The following is a 16866-nucleotide window of genomic DNA, read 5'->3' as shown; positions in this document are numbered from 1 at the left end:
TATCGAACGATGTCTCAAAAAGAAAAAAAGAAAAAGAAAGAAAAAGAAAGAAAAAGAAAAGTAAATAATAAAAAAGAAATAAAATAAAAATATAATACAAGTAAACTACGAACTTCGTTAACATTTTTTTTCACGAAGACAAGATGTATGTACACGAAGTTTCTGTTCTTTTACAAACAATTGTTAGAATAAATCTTAATGACGATAATGAAAATATAATTAAAATTGTATAATTTCGTAGAAATTATAAAACAAAATTTATCGTAATATAAATATCATAATCTCATTCTATTTTTTCATTGAATAGATTCTCTTTTAGGCTCTTGTTATAATTAGAATAGTCGTCGAGCAAAAATAAAAAGGATCAATTCTTAATTTGTAGAAGTATGTTGAAATAAGAAAGAAAAGAAAAAAGAAAAGAAAAAGGAAAATGAATAAAGAAATATTATGTGATGCATAGTTACATATTTATAACTGTGAGAAAAAGAAATATATATATAAATATATAAATATATAAATATGTGTGTGTGTGTGTGAAATCGAAAAATGATAGGGGGTTAGCTCTTTCTTTTTTCGTGCTTTACAGTACAACGCGATAGAGTACTGTAAAATGTTCTATTGTTTTTTTTTCTTTCTTTTTTCTCCTTTACATTCATACTAATCGTGAAAGTATAAAGTACTAAAACATTAAATATTTCGAGACGTTTAATTATTGACATGTCTTTAACACAGATTTCAAGGAATGAAAGTGTATGGTTGGAGAGGATTGGAACTAATGGTTGTAACTATAAATAACTAAGGACTGAAGGCAGTTTTAACATCTGACAAAAAACCTATCAATGATAAGTGATGTGAATTATACAGATGCCTTATTTTACAGTTAGAGCTGTACGTTCATTTTTGGGAATAAAGACTAAAAAGCGATTTTATATGAAATTTATTTGCGCAACAGAATATTTAGCAAAATAGTCAATGGTCTACTTAAGATGTTTCATTTACAGAACCGTACGAAGTTCGCTCACATAATATTATACTTATAGTTCCTGTAAATGAAACATGGATGTATTATGCCAATGCCAATGATTTCTGATCACAGCATGACGATTTCATCGTAGAGACCATATTACATAGAAAATAAAGAAACACAAAAGGGGGGAAAAACCTGCGCTTACATAAAATAATATTTGATCTTAACTTACACTGCAATATCTATACAAATTATACTAAATTAAGAAAAGAACATCGTGTCATTATATTTCTAAAGTTGAAACGCGACACGAATAATGTTATAGCTTTGTTACAACAACAAAGGAAAGCTAAGACATTATTTGTAATGTCAACTTTAGAAATATAAATTTTCTTTTCATAGGACGTTATTTGACTATTTACAAGAGATATTTTTTCTTTTTATTTTTTGCTTTTTTTTTCTTATTTATTTCTTTTATTTCTTTATCTATTTCTTTTTTTTTTTTTTTTTTTTTTTTTTAAGCTAAATTATAAGCTTGGCACGTTTTAAGAAATAGCAGAAAAAAGACGAGTACTTATAAATCTATGAGCTAAAGAAATGTATTGTGTACAAGAATATACTTCTCTTTGCATAAGTAATATTGCTATTTTTCTTCTACTTTAATGCATTTCCTTAGACTTTGAACTGTCTTTTTTATGCGGCCAAGAGATATACCTTAAGAGATATGTACAAAATGGAATAAAAAAATAAAAATATTAGTCCGAAGGGCAGCGATAAAATTTTCACTTAGTCATTAAATCAAAATCGTTATGTTTAGCGATCGAGTGAAAACACTGACACTGGCATAATCGTACGGGCTTTTTTCGTTCCTAATTGCTCCCATTGACTCGTGACGATAATTCTATAAACACTAAGATTATAGCGCGTTTTTCACATATAATCGCTTATCGATCGATTCCAACGGGTAGCTAATCCTGGTTGTATGTCTGGTCTGTCTGTCTTTCTTTATTTCTTTCTGTTTTTTCTTTCTTCAATGTATAATGTTGCTTTGCTTTATGTAACGTGGGACACTTATTGTGAACAGTGGATGGTTTTGCGTGAAAAGTGCTTACAGTCTAGATGGCCCAGAAGAACATCTGTGGATCGGTGTGAGGTAGTAACTTTTTAGTGGTCAAGTACATACATATCCTTCTTGCGCCACTGTAGATGCGTTAATAGGCCCTTCCTGTAACATTTGAATTAATAAAACATGTATATATATGTATATGTTTATACGTATGCATATATATACATATATATATACATATATATGTATTTATGTATGTATATATATATGATATAAAGCATATAGTTTTACGTAGCAACGTATTTAAAAAGCGTACGAAAGAAGCGGAAGAGTTGGTAACGTCTTATTTCAAACATCCGCTCCTTACCTTTATCTGTAGATAATTTCTATCGCGTATCAACGTAACCCTTCCAAAATAGTTCTGAAATAATCTGACCTACTATTCTCTAGATTTACATGTAGTTACCTAATCCTGTTTTATGATGTCTATTGTTCATTATATGTACAATGTCTTACGTCCTTAGCAGTTGTTAGAGTCTGTTTGTATTCTTCCAAGCTAAACCCAGAGTTGCTATCGTCTCCGCATGATTGAACCACTAACGACCCGTCTTCCCCCTGAACATTTTATTCGAACGTACGGTATACAGACATAATACTCTAGTAATACCACCTATCTCTATCACTCTATCAGAAGTACAACGTACCTGAGTTACTTGTTGGTCGTTTTCATTAACTTTTCGTTTTTTTGAAAACGTTTCGAGACTTTGATCCGATGGTCTCTTTCTACTGGTGACCTGATCTCCTTGGTTTCTTGGGGAAACGCCACCATTGTTTCCGTTGCCCGCGATGTTTCCATTTCGGTGAACACCACCGGACACCTGAACAAAAAATACATATCTTTGTAATGAAAGATGATTTAAATCGATAAAGTATCAAGAGAGTATGAATCAAATACAAACCTTTCTTTCTCTCTTTAATAATGAAGGAGAGACGTATGTGTTCAAGTCTCTCCTTTTGACATGCTTCGCTTCTATCCACATGCCTTCCTTCAGCATTTTTATTAATTCAGCTTGCCTTTCGACTGAAATTGTAATAAAGTACGAATTAATTAAAAATGCATAATACAATAATTGTACTATAGTAAAATTCTTAATGATAAGATGTGATATTACTTACTTGCCTCTACGAATGATTTTATGTCAAGTGTCAGGTCAACATTTAAATGTTCACTCCTCGCGAAGAGCAAACCGATGAACCACATTGAACATTGTCTCTCTGGCTCTGGTTCCAACGGTGGGAAAGCTTCAGGATTAACATGTGCCAGAGTAATGTGGGGATTTCTTTCCAATGTTCCTGTTTAAAAGAGTTAGGATTTTGCCAGATTGGCATCCGAGAATTATTAGTATTGAAATAATAGGAATAACGATAATTATACTTTTATATTTACAATTATATCAATAAATACATCACAGATTAAGACGGTTTTATTTTTACGCTTTGTAGTTGCTGCATATAATCCTGTGATAAACTAATACGAACATAAAACAGAGCTATTTTGGAAAATGTTTGAAATAATGAACTTTGTCAAATTTTATGTCAATTAATGAATAAAAACAATTAAAAAATATCAATGAAATATCTTTTACGTAAATATTTACTATATCTATAATTATATATATAAATATATATCATCTTACCTATTAGATGACGTATTTTGGATTCGACCAGTCCAGACCATTCAAGTTGATCTTCTGGTGTTAAACTTCTTGCCAACAATACAATATAGTGTTTGTATTTATAGAAAAAATTTGGAGGTTCAAACAATTTGTCCCAAGTCGCTTTTCCCATAATAATTTCTTCCGTTATAGATAAACCAGTTTCAAAGGCTTCTTGCATGATAGTCCTGGTTGACGCGGAGACATTGAATGTTGAATTTTGTTGTGGGTACGCCGGAGTAATTATGGGCATTAAATGATATCTATCAGACATATGTACCTGTAAAATTTATATATATATATATATGTATATATATATATATATATATATATATATATATATATGTATATGTATATATATATATATGTATATATATATATATATATATATATATACACATACATATTAACATTAAATTATGTATATATATACATATATATATATATATATATATATATATATATATTAACATTAAAGCTATCTACCATTTTTTTCTTGAACAGTGAAAAAATAAAATATTATAATTATAATATTTTATATTTTATAATTGTAACAGTTGCCATAAGAAAATTTATTGAGATAAACAAAATTACTGTGTAGAAAAAACATTAGAAAAACTGAGATACTTACTCTTGGATCCCATACAGTAAAGCCTAAATTAACAGTATCGGGTTGTTTTAAGAGGACAGGTTGTGGCCACTTCCATTGAGAGAATACAAGAAAAAACTTTTCTATTAAAGTTGCAGCTACAGCATTAGGATAAAGTTGACACGTACGAGCAACTAGCATTGCCCAAGACACACCACCAAGATATCCTAATACATTACTATATATTCCGTGTCCTGAAAAATATAAATATAAGAGAAAACATTTAATTTGTAATTTTTATTATAAAAATCTTAAATACATAATTACTATTTATACACTTACTTTTAGCCCATAATTTTATAGCTCTAAGTGCCAATCTGAAATTTTCTATATTAGGTACTAAACGTAAGATTTCATCTGTCACTCTACATCCATTTAAACTTCTCACGCATTTCGGATCAAGGTTTTTTAATAACATATCATCCCTGAGATCCTATAAATAAAATATATACCTTAATTAATATTTTTCATATAATATAAATTTAAATTCAAATTTTTGTTATAAAATAGATAAATAACATACCATAGTGTCTGGGATTTCTTTTAATGCTAACTTTGCGAATAACATGTCAATTTCAATGCCATCAAAATTCATTTTTATAACGGGTACAAATGCTTCTTCTACAGCCTAAAAAGAAAAGCAAATATTAAATAATTGTATGTAAGAAAAATCATTGTAAACATGATACGACAGCGAAGTCACAACATAGTTTTTTTATAAACAAGCAAATTACAATCTTTCTAAGTCTTTTACACGGTATTTACTACTCTGTAATTACATGAAAAGATAAAATTTACATAAATATAATATTAAATAGCAATCATATTATTAATTTTACATACCCTTAAATCTGTGACCTCTTCTTGCATTTTCAATAAATCAAAAAAGGATGAAAAATAATCGGACCTATTTATGTGCCTTGGGACAACACATAAGGCATCAATATCAGCACCTTTGTGATGAACACCTAACCTATATGAACCAAAAGTGTATATTTTTCCGCCAACTTGATCTGCAACATTAGGTGGCATATTTCTAGCAATACTTTCATTTCGAATCCATTGCTTTACCAAAGCATTTAATTTGCTGTAAAATTAACAAAACATTTTAATAACAATATTTAGTCATTATATTCAATATTTATATATTTATTCATTAATTCAAATGAACTTTACCTTAATATTTCCATTCTATGATTTAATTCTTCTTCAGATTCAAAGACGTTATATGGTTTTAATGCTTCTTTCAATTCATTTGTTCGGATAAGATCACTAGGTTTCGGTTCAGCTACACTAATAGCCGATGTCATTCCTAGTGTACGAAGATTCTTTTCACTGGACATACTGTTGGTATTAGATTGAACTGGTTGGGTTGGCCACATTTTGGATGTATTACTTCTTGTAAGGTTCTGTAAAAGAAAATAATTGATTTTGTATAAATAGTCTAAAACATTTTCTAACATAGATCTTATCTGGAACAAAAAAGAAAAGTATATATAAAAAAGGAACAAGCAAATCTTTCAAATAGAATTTAACATGTATACACGCAGAATATATCTATTATAATGGGATATTTTTTTAAGAAGTTTTATTATTACTCTATCATTATTAAAATGTTGAACAAAAAACATAATATTCAAATCTATTTAATTCAATTGAATTGTACCTACTATGAGATAAAAAGAATCAGCGAGTTCCTGATTCTTACCGCTTATTGTTCTGTCAAAGATACAAAGACATGTTGAAGATAAAAAGCGAACTTTTTGATCGCGTTGTCAGGTTATAAAAACCCGAAATGCCTGCATTAAGGAAGCATAGGGCCCCTATAAATGATCTCAGCCAATTCCTGAAAAGGTAATTGTACTCCTAGCGTAAAACGCAGGTTCTTAGGATGTCGCTTAATCACGAACCAATGTGAAGAAGTTGTAAACAAATTAAAAGGAAGCAACAAGAATTCATAAAGAACGATGTCCGCAGTTCGTAGATCGTTCGCGTCGGACATGCATTCGAATGCGCGAATAAAAGAAAATATTCGAATTTTTTTCGTGATATCACACTGTTCACTTCAAGCCACCCTGTTAACACCCAAGACTTCTTCTACTATCCTTAAAGAGGTAAATAAATAACGTAACGGTTTCTTATTTTTTCTTTTTTTTAGTCGAAAATAATGAATAACACGTATCCTTGTACTACACCACCTACACTATAAACATGGCGTCCTCTGACGGCTTGCTTCGGCCATGAGATATTCCGCTAGTTGGTGGCGTACTTGGTTAGCGTCAGTTTTAAGAACGATTGTCGCGCCATCTTTATCAATTATAAATTACTCAATGTATAGATATTAAAGTACGTTTATTGGATTTACATTAACTGAATGAATTTTAATATTTACTTCAATTTTTTTTTATCCAATTAGAAATTCTAAATAGTTAAATGAAAAGGAAATAAAGATTCTAAACGATTAATACGAATGTTCATCGAATAATCAATGTTACTTTCGAATATTCTTTTGAATATCGAACATAAGAAGTAAAACTGAATCAGATTGTTGTAAGTTTGAAGAAATTCGTAAAAAAATAAATCAATCCTAATGGCTATTATTTCGTTTTTCTAAAGAAATTAATGAAATATTTTAACGGTAACAATTATTTATCTGTAATATTTATTTTATATTCTTATTAAAATGTTATCCGATTATATATATATATATATGTATTTGCTCATTTGATCTAAATTATATATCATATATGAGATTAACGGTAACTTACGCTACGGTTGCTTACAAATTCTACATATATAGATATGCAGAATATTTAATTAAAGAGTTAAAAAGAAGATAGTTTTTTCTTTTTATGTTAATTAATAGTTCAAATTGAAGAAGTTTTATTATTAGTTTACCGTACTTTAAAAATCTTAACCTTGAAATAACGTACACACGTATCAAGGTAAGGATATATATATATATATATATATATATATATATATATTTCTGATTAAAACCGTTTGAATTGATAGAGCCATATAACATAATTTAATCAACTTTTATTTGTGTTTAATTAAATTTATAAAAGAAATGAACTATTAAAGTTCTAGATTCTATTACTATTTTAGACTCTATTATTATTTTAGTTTCGTTTTAATAGATCGAAATTAATTTGCTACTCGTTTTTTCATAATCAATTTTAATGAGAAAACTACTAGAATCATGAAAAGTTTTTTTCGATATTAGGTTGAAAAAAAAAAAGATACATATGTATGAATAACACATGTAATATAAAGTTTTTCGATAATAGTTACTAAGCATTTTTTTCTTTTTCTTTTTTTTTTTTAGTAAAGCATCCTTTTAATTTAGGAATTAAATTAAAAAATTTTTTTATATTTTTATTGTGTGTGCGTCTATGTCTAACATGGAGTATGATCGGGCGCAAATATACATAAAACACAATATAGGTCAAATGGCAATTAGTTTTTTTGCACGATACCATCCTTTTTTCATTTTTGATAACATTTTCATATAATTGTGATTCAGTTCCATCAACGACCGATCGAATTTTATTTTAAACCTCTTCAATAACTTTCGGATTTTTGACATAAATTTAACTTTTGATGTAGACCAAATAATTATGAAATAATTATAAAATAACCTAATGACGATAAATCGAATTTAGGCGATCAATTAATATAATTTTGTGAAAGAATTTTGCCATTAAACTTTGATCAAAAATGCTATGGTGGACATTTGGCCGATACTACATGTTTCGAACAAGAAATATTTAAAAGAATTTTTTTAATATGAATGCTTTATTTAGAAAAACATTCGGTAATACTATATAAATGTATTTTATATATTTATATATAAAATGTGTAAAAATCAATGTACTCTTGTTTTATGTAGATCACTCCGTGATTTTATTTTATAAACAAAATTTATTCTTTAAAAGTATTTATTTTTTTCACAAATTTATAAAACAACTGAAAATTTAGAAAAATTGTAATAACTTCTATTCGTTATCGCTAACGGTATAATACTTTTAAAAAATCAAATATTTTTTTTCATGATATTTTTGCGATTTTTGAAAACATATTTCAAGTTACTGCGTTACTTTTAATTTATATTTTAGTATACATAATTTTATACGAGTAAATGATTAATTTTGTGATATAATTTGCGAAATTACATACGGTTCGTTTCGCACTGCTGTATTTGTCTTATTTGTAAGAAATACGGATACGTTAATGTTTTGTTGTTTGTATATTCATCAAAAGTCAATCAAAAAATATTAGAATAATGTAATTAGTAAATAATAATTAATCAATTAATAATTTTCAACTTATACCGATATATAATAAATTCAATAAATATTGAAAAAAAAATATATTTTTTAATCACATAAAAATATGGTAGCGTAAACAAAAAACGGTGTAAGAAAAAAGTTTTCGTAAAGAGAGTCAATGTATGGTATTATGGATTTAAAAAGAATAAGTTTTTCTTTTTAATTAATACTTAAAATTGAAGAAGGTTTACTTTTGGTTTTTGTAATAAATATCAGGATTTTTAACTTTAGTTTTAATACACATATATTATAATATACGTACACACATTATACATTCTTCGTATAATATCATTTATTTAAATTTCGAATATTTTTATATTGAAATAAAGAAATTTATTTATATCATATGTGAACTTGGCCCGCATATCGAAAAAGAAAAATCGAGGATGCAGGATATGATGAGAGAATAAGAAAAAAAACATTTTAAATAATTTTACAAAGGAAAAATAAAAAAGGTGCAATTTTAATGGTAGATTTGTATAGAATAGCCAAATTTCACAATCATGATTAAGAATTAAATCATACGTTCAATAATTATTAATACTTACAATGTTTTCTCTAAGTTTTTTGAATTCCAACCAGTTTTTCGGTCCATTGTTGATTTTTGTGTATTTACTACGATCTATTTGATTCACTTTAGTTGGTCTTTTTAGATTTTTTTTCCACATTTTGCACACTTAAATTTCACTTTTCTTACTGTCTTGTTTTTCTCGACAATTTCTGAAACTAATGTTTCTTGAAACTTATTTCTTTTCTTTGTAAATGTTACTTATATAGTTGAAAAATCAAACTGACGTACCATTACAAATTTTGTACTTTTATATATAAGCAAAATGGTATTAGGCACTTCGTTCTTTTTCTGATTGGTCAGAAATGTATGAACGTCCCGCCCAGTTAGGACTTATTACCTGATATATCCTCGGTCATAAATTTCCTAAATAGATTTGTATGACCTATCCTGTTATGTATGAAGATATTTGTCGTTTTTTGATTGGTGTAAAACTTTGTTATGCCTACCTTAGCCCTTCTCCAACACTGCTGCTCTCCCACTCTCGTTTTTCAAAAAATATTATATATATATATATATATATATATATATATATATATATATAATTACATAGAATATAGAATTGGGAGCATTATTTTTATATTTTTTGTATTTTTTGTATTTACAGGTAAATAACAGCTAATAGAAACAAAAAATAATGAGTAAACATAGATGATGTAAGTCGCTTGGCAAAAATATGTTGGTGACCAAGGATGAAATTGTTTTTCAATTCGTTCTTATTATTCTTTAGAATAAAACTTAATAAGATATCGAATATTTATGCGAATTAAAAAACATCTGTTTATGTTCATTTTGCTATAAAAAAGTTTTTTTATTTTAACAAATTAATAAAAATGAATTAAAAAACAATTTTTTCCTTGCTTGCCAATATGTTTTTGTCAGGTGGGTGACGTCATCTATTTTTACTTTCTATTTTTCGTTTCTATCAACCGTTATGTACCTGTAGATAACAAGAATGAAAATAGATATAGATATGAAAAAAGTAACTGGATAAACTGTTTATTCTTTAAAATTTGATGATAAAAAAATTCATAGTGATCGAACAACGAGAATACGTATCGCATTTGAATTGAAATTTGGAAATTTTTGCAATTTCATGCCAGTTTCGAACATAATTGTGTTTTGCTGTTTGAAGTATTTTAATGAATAAAAAAAACATAATAATGAATATTTTTGAGTAAAAGTATAATGTCTTCGATAATAGTGTTTATTATTATTAAAAATATATATAGAATTTTTGAGTTGCGTATGTAAAATTAATACATAATGTAGCGCCTAAAGCCATAATACGCATCTGTATGAGTAATTTTATTTTTATTCGGTTACAATATTTTTTATTTACAAACATTTCTTTCTCTTCATTAACAGTATTTTTTTTGTTCTCTTCAGCTTTTCTAAATTATTCGTTATTTAAAAAAAAAATCAGGCTTATCTGCAATAGAATCATCGAGTGCAGAATTTTCTTGTTTATCATTAAATTTATTGAAATTAAATGCTAATAAAATAATCTATGAATGTAGTAGAAAAGTTTATAAATAAAAATAACTATACGTTAAAATAACTATAAAAATATATATATATATATATAAATTTCTATAATAAATAAATAAATATATGTATATATATAAATTTCTATAATAAATAAATATATATATATATATATATATATATATATGTATGTATATATACATATATATAGTTTAGAAGTATATACTGCTTTTACATTTCGGCCATTGCATCAAATAGTTGGTTCCGTAACTTCTTCTTTTCTCATCGAATTAATTTCTGCTCGTTTACTATTAAATTTGTATTGCTTCCAGTAATTGATCTTACTTTTCTCCTTTTTTCTTTGATTTAAGAGAAAAAGTTCGTCTTTTTCAATTTTGATTAATGTTAATGTATTGTTATGAGCGATATAAAAAGGATCGTCTAATGAATCAACAAATTTCTTTTCTTTTTTTCTTTTAATTCACGTCAATGTTTCTAAGGTAAATTTTGATACAAAGATAATAATTGTGTGACATTATTTTACGTTTTTTTCTTTTTTTTAAAAGAGGGATACGTGCTTAATCCCAAAAAATTTCCTGCTCTTATATCACTATTGCCACCTGATTGAGAATTTTATTTTATTTTTTGTAGATTGCAAAAGAATATACGAAAAAATTATTATTACTTGGAAATTTTCAAGAAATAATTTAACTTTTTAACATTTTTTTTGAAAATTCACTTTCTCTTTGAGTATAATTCTGCAATATATACATGTCAAAAGTTCAACTAACATAAATCTATTATTAATATATTTTGTTTACTGACAAAATTTGTTATAATGGAAAGATCTTCGCAGGTAGAAATATGTGAAAAGATAACAGAATAATGTTTATATTGTATATTAGGTATTTTTCCTAATGTCAGTGTAGAAAATATATTACTTTGCATTCTATAAATCTAATACCCAAAAAATGTCCTGCTCTTATATCACTATTGCCACCTTATTGAGAATTTTATTTTATTTTTTGTAGATTGCAAAAGAATATACGAAAAAATTATTATTACTTGGAAATTTTCAAGAAATAATTTAACTTTTTAACATTTTTTTTGAAAATTCACTTTCTTTTTGAATATAATTCTGCAATATATACATGTCAAAAGTTCAACTATCATAAATCTTATTATTAAATCTTATTATTAGTTTATTTTGTTTACTGACAAAATTTGTTATAATGGAAAGATCTTCGCAGGTAGAAATATGTGAAAAGATAATAGAATAATGTTTATATTGTATATTTTAGGTATTTTTCTTAATGTTCCTGTAGAAAATATATTACTTCGCATACTATAAATCTAATACCACAAAATTCCAAGATTTTGTATACCTATATTTTTGAAACAATAAATTAATATTATCGTTGTTGTACATTTTCCAGTATGTAATATTTGAACATCTGACGGGAAAAACGTTGCATGTTACATTTATATTATATATTTCATTATATAATTTATTTTATATAAATTATTATTAATTTATATAATATAATTTAATATTATATTGTATTAAATAATAATAATATACAATTGTATTATATTATTATTATTTTTTGTTCTTTTTTCCTTTTATTTTATTTTTTTTTCTTTAACATTTTTTTTCGACATGGCGAATAATCATTAATTTTCTGCTTTGTGAATAGAATATATGCAGAGAAATAGGTCGTGAAAAAATTTGTAATATTTTATACTTAATTATTGTTTTCTTCTTCGTCAGTAGCATTTATAATTTCCAAAAACTGAAAATGTTCTGATATGTACTTACATTCCGACAGCTGCACTGCCGATTTTACTTTCTCTTGAGAAAATATATAATTTTATTTTTATTGACATTTACTAAAATTATAGATTTCTAACTTATAACGTATTTACTGTTGTATAAAGACTAATTTTATTTATAGTTCTAGGATTTTTTCTATTCAATGGTTTTTTGTTAGATATAAATTTCTTTTCTCTAATGTAAATTTAACTGCAGGATACCTGACTAAACAAAAACAACCTTTATTTTTACAATAGAAATATTCAGAAAATAAGTTAAATAATAATGCTCCCTAAACTGTAAACTGTGAACTGTATGAAAGTTTACGGGATTTTCAGTTATGAGAATATAATATTTTATTCCATGTCACTTCTGTATATGTTTTGAGTCATTTTATTTATGTTATATTTAATTAAGTTAATCATCGACATAAACGTTTATTTTATTTAAAATATTTAAATTTATTTAACATTTATTTTAACATTAAAATTCTGCATATAATATCTACATTATCTATCTGTGTGTGTGTGCGTGTTAAATACACGTACTAGAAATAACTTGATCGAGATATTTTCTTTCGTTTTCGAGTTATCGTAGAACGAAATCACGAAAGTGACGATCGCTCGTAAAAATTAAATGCCTGGAAATCCCACGCTTTGGGTTCTCGAATGATGATTGGCTCCTTGATCGAGTTACTTCCTTCTCTTTCAAGATAGACCAAGGTAGATCATCTCCTAAACGTTTAACGAGCCTACGAGGACCGATAATGATAAATTTTTTTCGCAAATCCCATTACTCGGAATAGTAGGAAACGTACTTACTTTAATTATCTCAAGACGAAACAGAATGGCGCTTTTCTTCATTTCACACATTCAATCTTCCTTACAATAGACTTCTTAATCTCGTCGTACCGTTCATCTTTTTTTTTAGATTCTTTAAATTTAATTGAAATAATTTTTTTTTCGTCCATTTATCGACATTACAATCTAGGATCTTAGTCTTCTTCAACGATTTACATAAGTAATTTTGTTTCTTTCTTCGAAATTTCCGTAACAAGTGTGCTTTTACAAGATTGCTATATCAACCTAATGCTTAACCAGTATCAGTTGTCTTTTACTGCAAGCAGTAGAAATAATTTTCATAGAAAATGGATTTTAATTATCAGAAGGGTGTAACTAAATGACATCCCTTTTATTTCACACGTTTGTCTTCGTTAAATACAATTTTTAATCTCATTATTTCGTTATATTTCTATTTTTTTCTTTTTATTTATTATTTTTTTTTTTAAATTTGTTATGCACAAATCCGGTTTTACGTCTAGTTTAAAATGATTTCTCGCTTTTAAAATGATTCTCATAGAAAATGCATTTTAATTATCCGAAGGTGAAGTAAAATGACAGTTTCACTTATTTCACACGTTCATTTTCATTACGATAGTATTTTAATCTCGTTAATTCTTTTCTATTTTTATTTATTTATTTTTGTTCTTTCTCGTTTTCTTTTTCTCTTTTCTACAAAGTTAACTTTCTTTTTTTCGTTTGTACAAAATAGTGTTGTATTCAATCGAAAAGATTTCCTCTTTATTCTTTAAAATGTGTTACGTAGTTCGATTGTGATACGTAGCACATTATTTAAACGCTTTACGTTTAAATTCTCCGTGAAAAACGGTGATTCGTTTTATAAGCATTGTTAGATGACTCGTGAAATCGACACAAGTACACTCTACATTGACAAATCAATCTAACGAATAGAATATGTTTTATTACGGTCGTAATTAAAAGGCGTAATTATTCTTGTAAATTGATATCACGGTGAATTTCAATAATCGTCGATTATTTTGTCAATAGAATTCGAGTAGGTTAGTTTAAATTATTACTAAATAGATAAACTCGATCGATCGATAATAGAATCTTTAATGGCTTACCTTTATAACAATTAGGCTTATTTCCCTATAGAGTTTGCTAACTACGATATTACAATATTCATATTGAATGAATAAACACAAAAGCAAGTAAGTTAGTGTATTGAACGCTTTTCAAAATAGATTGCGAAAGTCTAGCCAATATATAATGATTAGTATACTGGATCGAAATTATCGGCTGTCGCGTTAATGCGTCGGCATATACCTATATACATATACATGTGCATATATATGTATATATTTATATATATATATATATATACATATGTATGTATTTATATAGATATATAGATACCTATATAATACATATATACATCGCTACGTATGTAGCGATCGAAGCTCGAAAATCCATCGTTTTTCAGTAACGTCGAAAGCGGCTCGTACGAGGCCCGTAACGGCCGGCCATTAGTATTCACGGCATAATTCAGCCGCATCGCGGTATCCGCATTCGGTCCAATAAGCCAAATAACGATCCGCGAGCATTTCCTACGACGACGACGACGACGACGACGATGACAACTACGTCGGTGTACTTTTAACGAGCCTCCAAACTGATGAAAGTTGGTTTATCGGTACTTTTCGATCCATATGACGAAGAATCTAATGAATAATAAACTTTTCCATCACTGAACGAACTATCCAATCTGATTGTATTTTCCTGATTCGATCGAATTCTTTCGCGTTCTCTTTCTTTTAAATCGATAATTTCGATTTTAATGAGGAAAACAAAGAACAACCTTTTGTATACACACACACACACACACACTCACAAAAGAATATATACATATATATGTACATATAGTCAGAGTATTATATATGTAATTCAAGTATATTAACTTTCGTCCTTAACATCTTTACTTAATTAAATATTAAATTTTGGATTTGCTTCAAGTTTTATTGGTTTAAACAGCATATATATATATATATATATATATATATATATATGTATATATATATATATATATATATATGTATATATATATATATATATATATATATATACACATATATATAGAATGGTTATTTGATGTTTTATTTTATCAATAAGATCTTCAATTTCGATTTTCGTTTACTGAGATTTCGATTTACGACCGCATACAAGAACGATATTTGATATTAGGTGTGCGTTTAGAACGGTACTCGTTTCACTATGATGTATCTATAAGTTCGATTTTAAACTCATGAAAGATATGTATAATTATCTATATATTTTATTATTATTTTCTCTTTCTTTCTCTCTCGATCTATCTATCCGTCTGTCTATCTATCTCTTTCTCCTATTTTCTTTTAGGAATGAGAATTTCCACGATTTTATTTCGTCTTGATGTTTCGTGAAATTTAAGTCGAATGAGAATTAAAAAATAAGGGAGAACATGGTGGAATCAAATCGAAGTTCCGCGTTAACTCATCTTGTTTCCTTACTCTTTCCCTCTTTTAGAGCTGTGAACTTTTCCTCTACTTGAAATAGCAATAAGAGAGAAAGAGAAAAAAGAAAGAGAAAAATAGAGAGATAGAGAGATAGAGAGATAGAAAAAGATAGATAAAAAGAGAAAGAGAGAGAGAGAGAGAGAGAGAGAGAGAGAAAGTGAAGTAGATAGTCCAATCGAGTTAGGGCTTTACCTTTCAATTTCCTCCCTTAACAACTTTTCGTGGTCGCTCGCCACGATAAACGTTTCAAGCCAAGCAACTTCCTCTTCGATATCCTAGTCGATCGATCGATAAAACAGATTGTTCGATCTTTCTTCATTATCCTTCTTACATTTCTATCGATACTTTTACCGCCCTTTCCCTCCAAGAACGTGAGTTTATTAATTGACAGAAGGATTTGTGAAATTGGCGAACACGACGCATCTGTTCGTTATTACGCGAACTGTTTCGAATTAAAATCTTTTGAAATTGTTAAAATGTTATATGAGAAAGATAGTTACTTTCTCCCTCTCTCTCTCTCTCTCTCTCTCTCTCTCTTCCTCGCTTTCACTTTCTCTTTCTTTCCCTCTTTTTCTTTATTTATTTTTGAAGAAAATGATCAACTTTAAATGATCAACTTCATAGAGCAACCCCTCGTTAAATGTCATCAATTTAACACTGTTCTATCCGCGATCAATGATTATAAGCGCGATAACAATGAATCAGAAATCCTTGCTGTGCGTGAATAATTGAAATTGCGGCGTATGGTATAATCTAAATCTAAATTAATAGGTCATATTGTCCGGACGATAATAGTCATTATGATAGCGTACGTGCACGACACAGACAGGATTGATGCTTTCATACGTTTCATACATCTATACTCATCTATATATATATGTATACATATATATCTCTCTCTTTTTGTACATGAATAT

General features: G+C 27.4%; 1 protein-coding gene across 7 annotated transcripts in view; it reads right to left on the bottom strand.

Annotated features, from left to right (window-relative positions):
• The window catches only part of LOC124423433 (poly(A) polymerase type 3), a 7411-nt gene extending 783 nt beyond the window's left edge, over positions 1 to 6628 (bottom strand). The window contains exons 1-12 of one of the 7 annotated variants that reach the window (XR_006942082.1): positions 6068 to 6628; positions 5574 to 5806; positions 5241 to 5484; positions 4921 to 5025; positions 4680 to 4830; positions 4380 to 4591; positions 3731 to 4028; positions 3210 to 3386; positions 2993 to 3114; positions 2738 to 2911; positions 2550 to 2648; positions 2080 to 2192 (exon numbers count right to left, since the gene is read on the bottom strand). Coding sequence is in view for 5 of the 7 variants with exons in the window: in XM_046961144.1 (XP_046817100.1) it covers positions 2139 to 2192; positions 2550 to 2648; positions 2738 to 2911; positions 2993 to 3114; positions 3210 to 3386; positions 3731 to 4028; positions 4380 to 4591; positions 4680 to 4830; positions 4921 to 5025; positions 5241 to 5484; positions 5574 to 5779 (1842 nt within the window). In the remaining 2 variants the exon portion in view is untranslated. Of the gene's footprint in view, positions 1 to 922; positions 2193 to 2499; positions 2649 to 2737; positions 2912 to 2992; positions 3115 to 3209; positions 3387 to 3730; positions 4029 to 4379; positions 4592 to 4679; positions 4831 to 4920; positions 5026 to 5240; positions 5485 to 5573; positions 5807 to 6063 lie in introns of those variants that run through there. The other 6 variants (XM_046961144.1, XM_046961145.1, XM_046961142.1 and 3 more) reach the window with 6 other exon arrangements.
• Positions 6629 to 16866: the final 10238 nt, after the last annotated feature.

This window comes from Vespa crabro, chromosome 4 (genome assembly GCF_910589235.1).
Source record: "Vespa crabro chromosome 4, iyVesCrab1.2, whole genome shotgun sequence".
Classification (NCBI taxonomy): domain Eukaryota; kingdom Metazoa; phylum Arthropoda; class Insecta; order Hymenoptera; family Vespidae; genus Vespa; species Vespa crabro.
The sequence above is the reverse complement of the archived record's forward strand: the minus strand, read 5'-3'. Positions and strand labels throughout refer to the sequence as shown.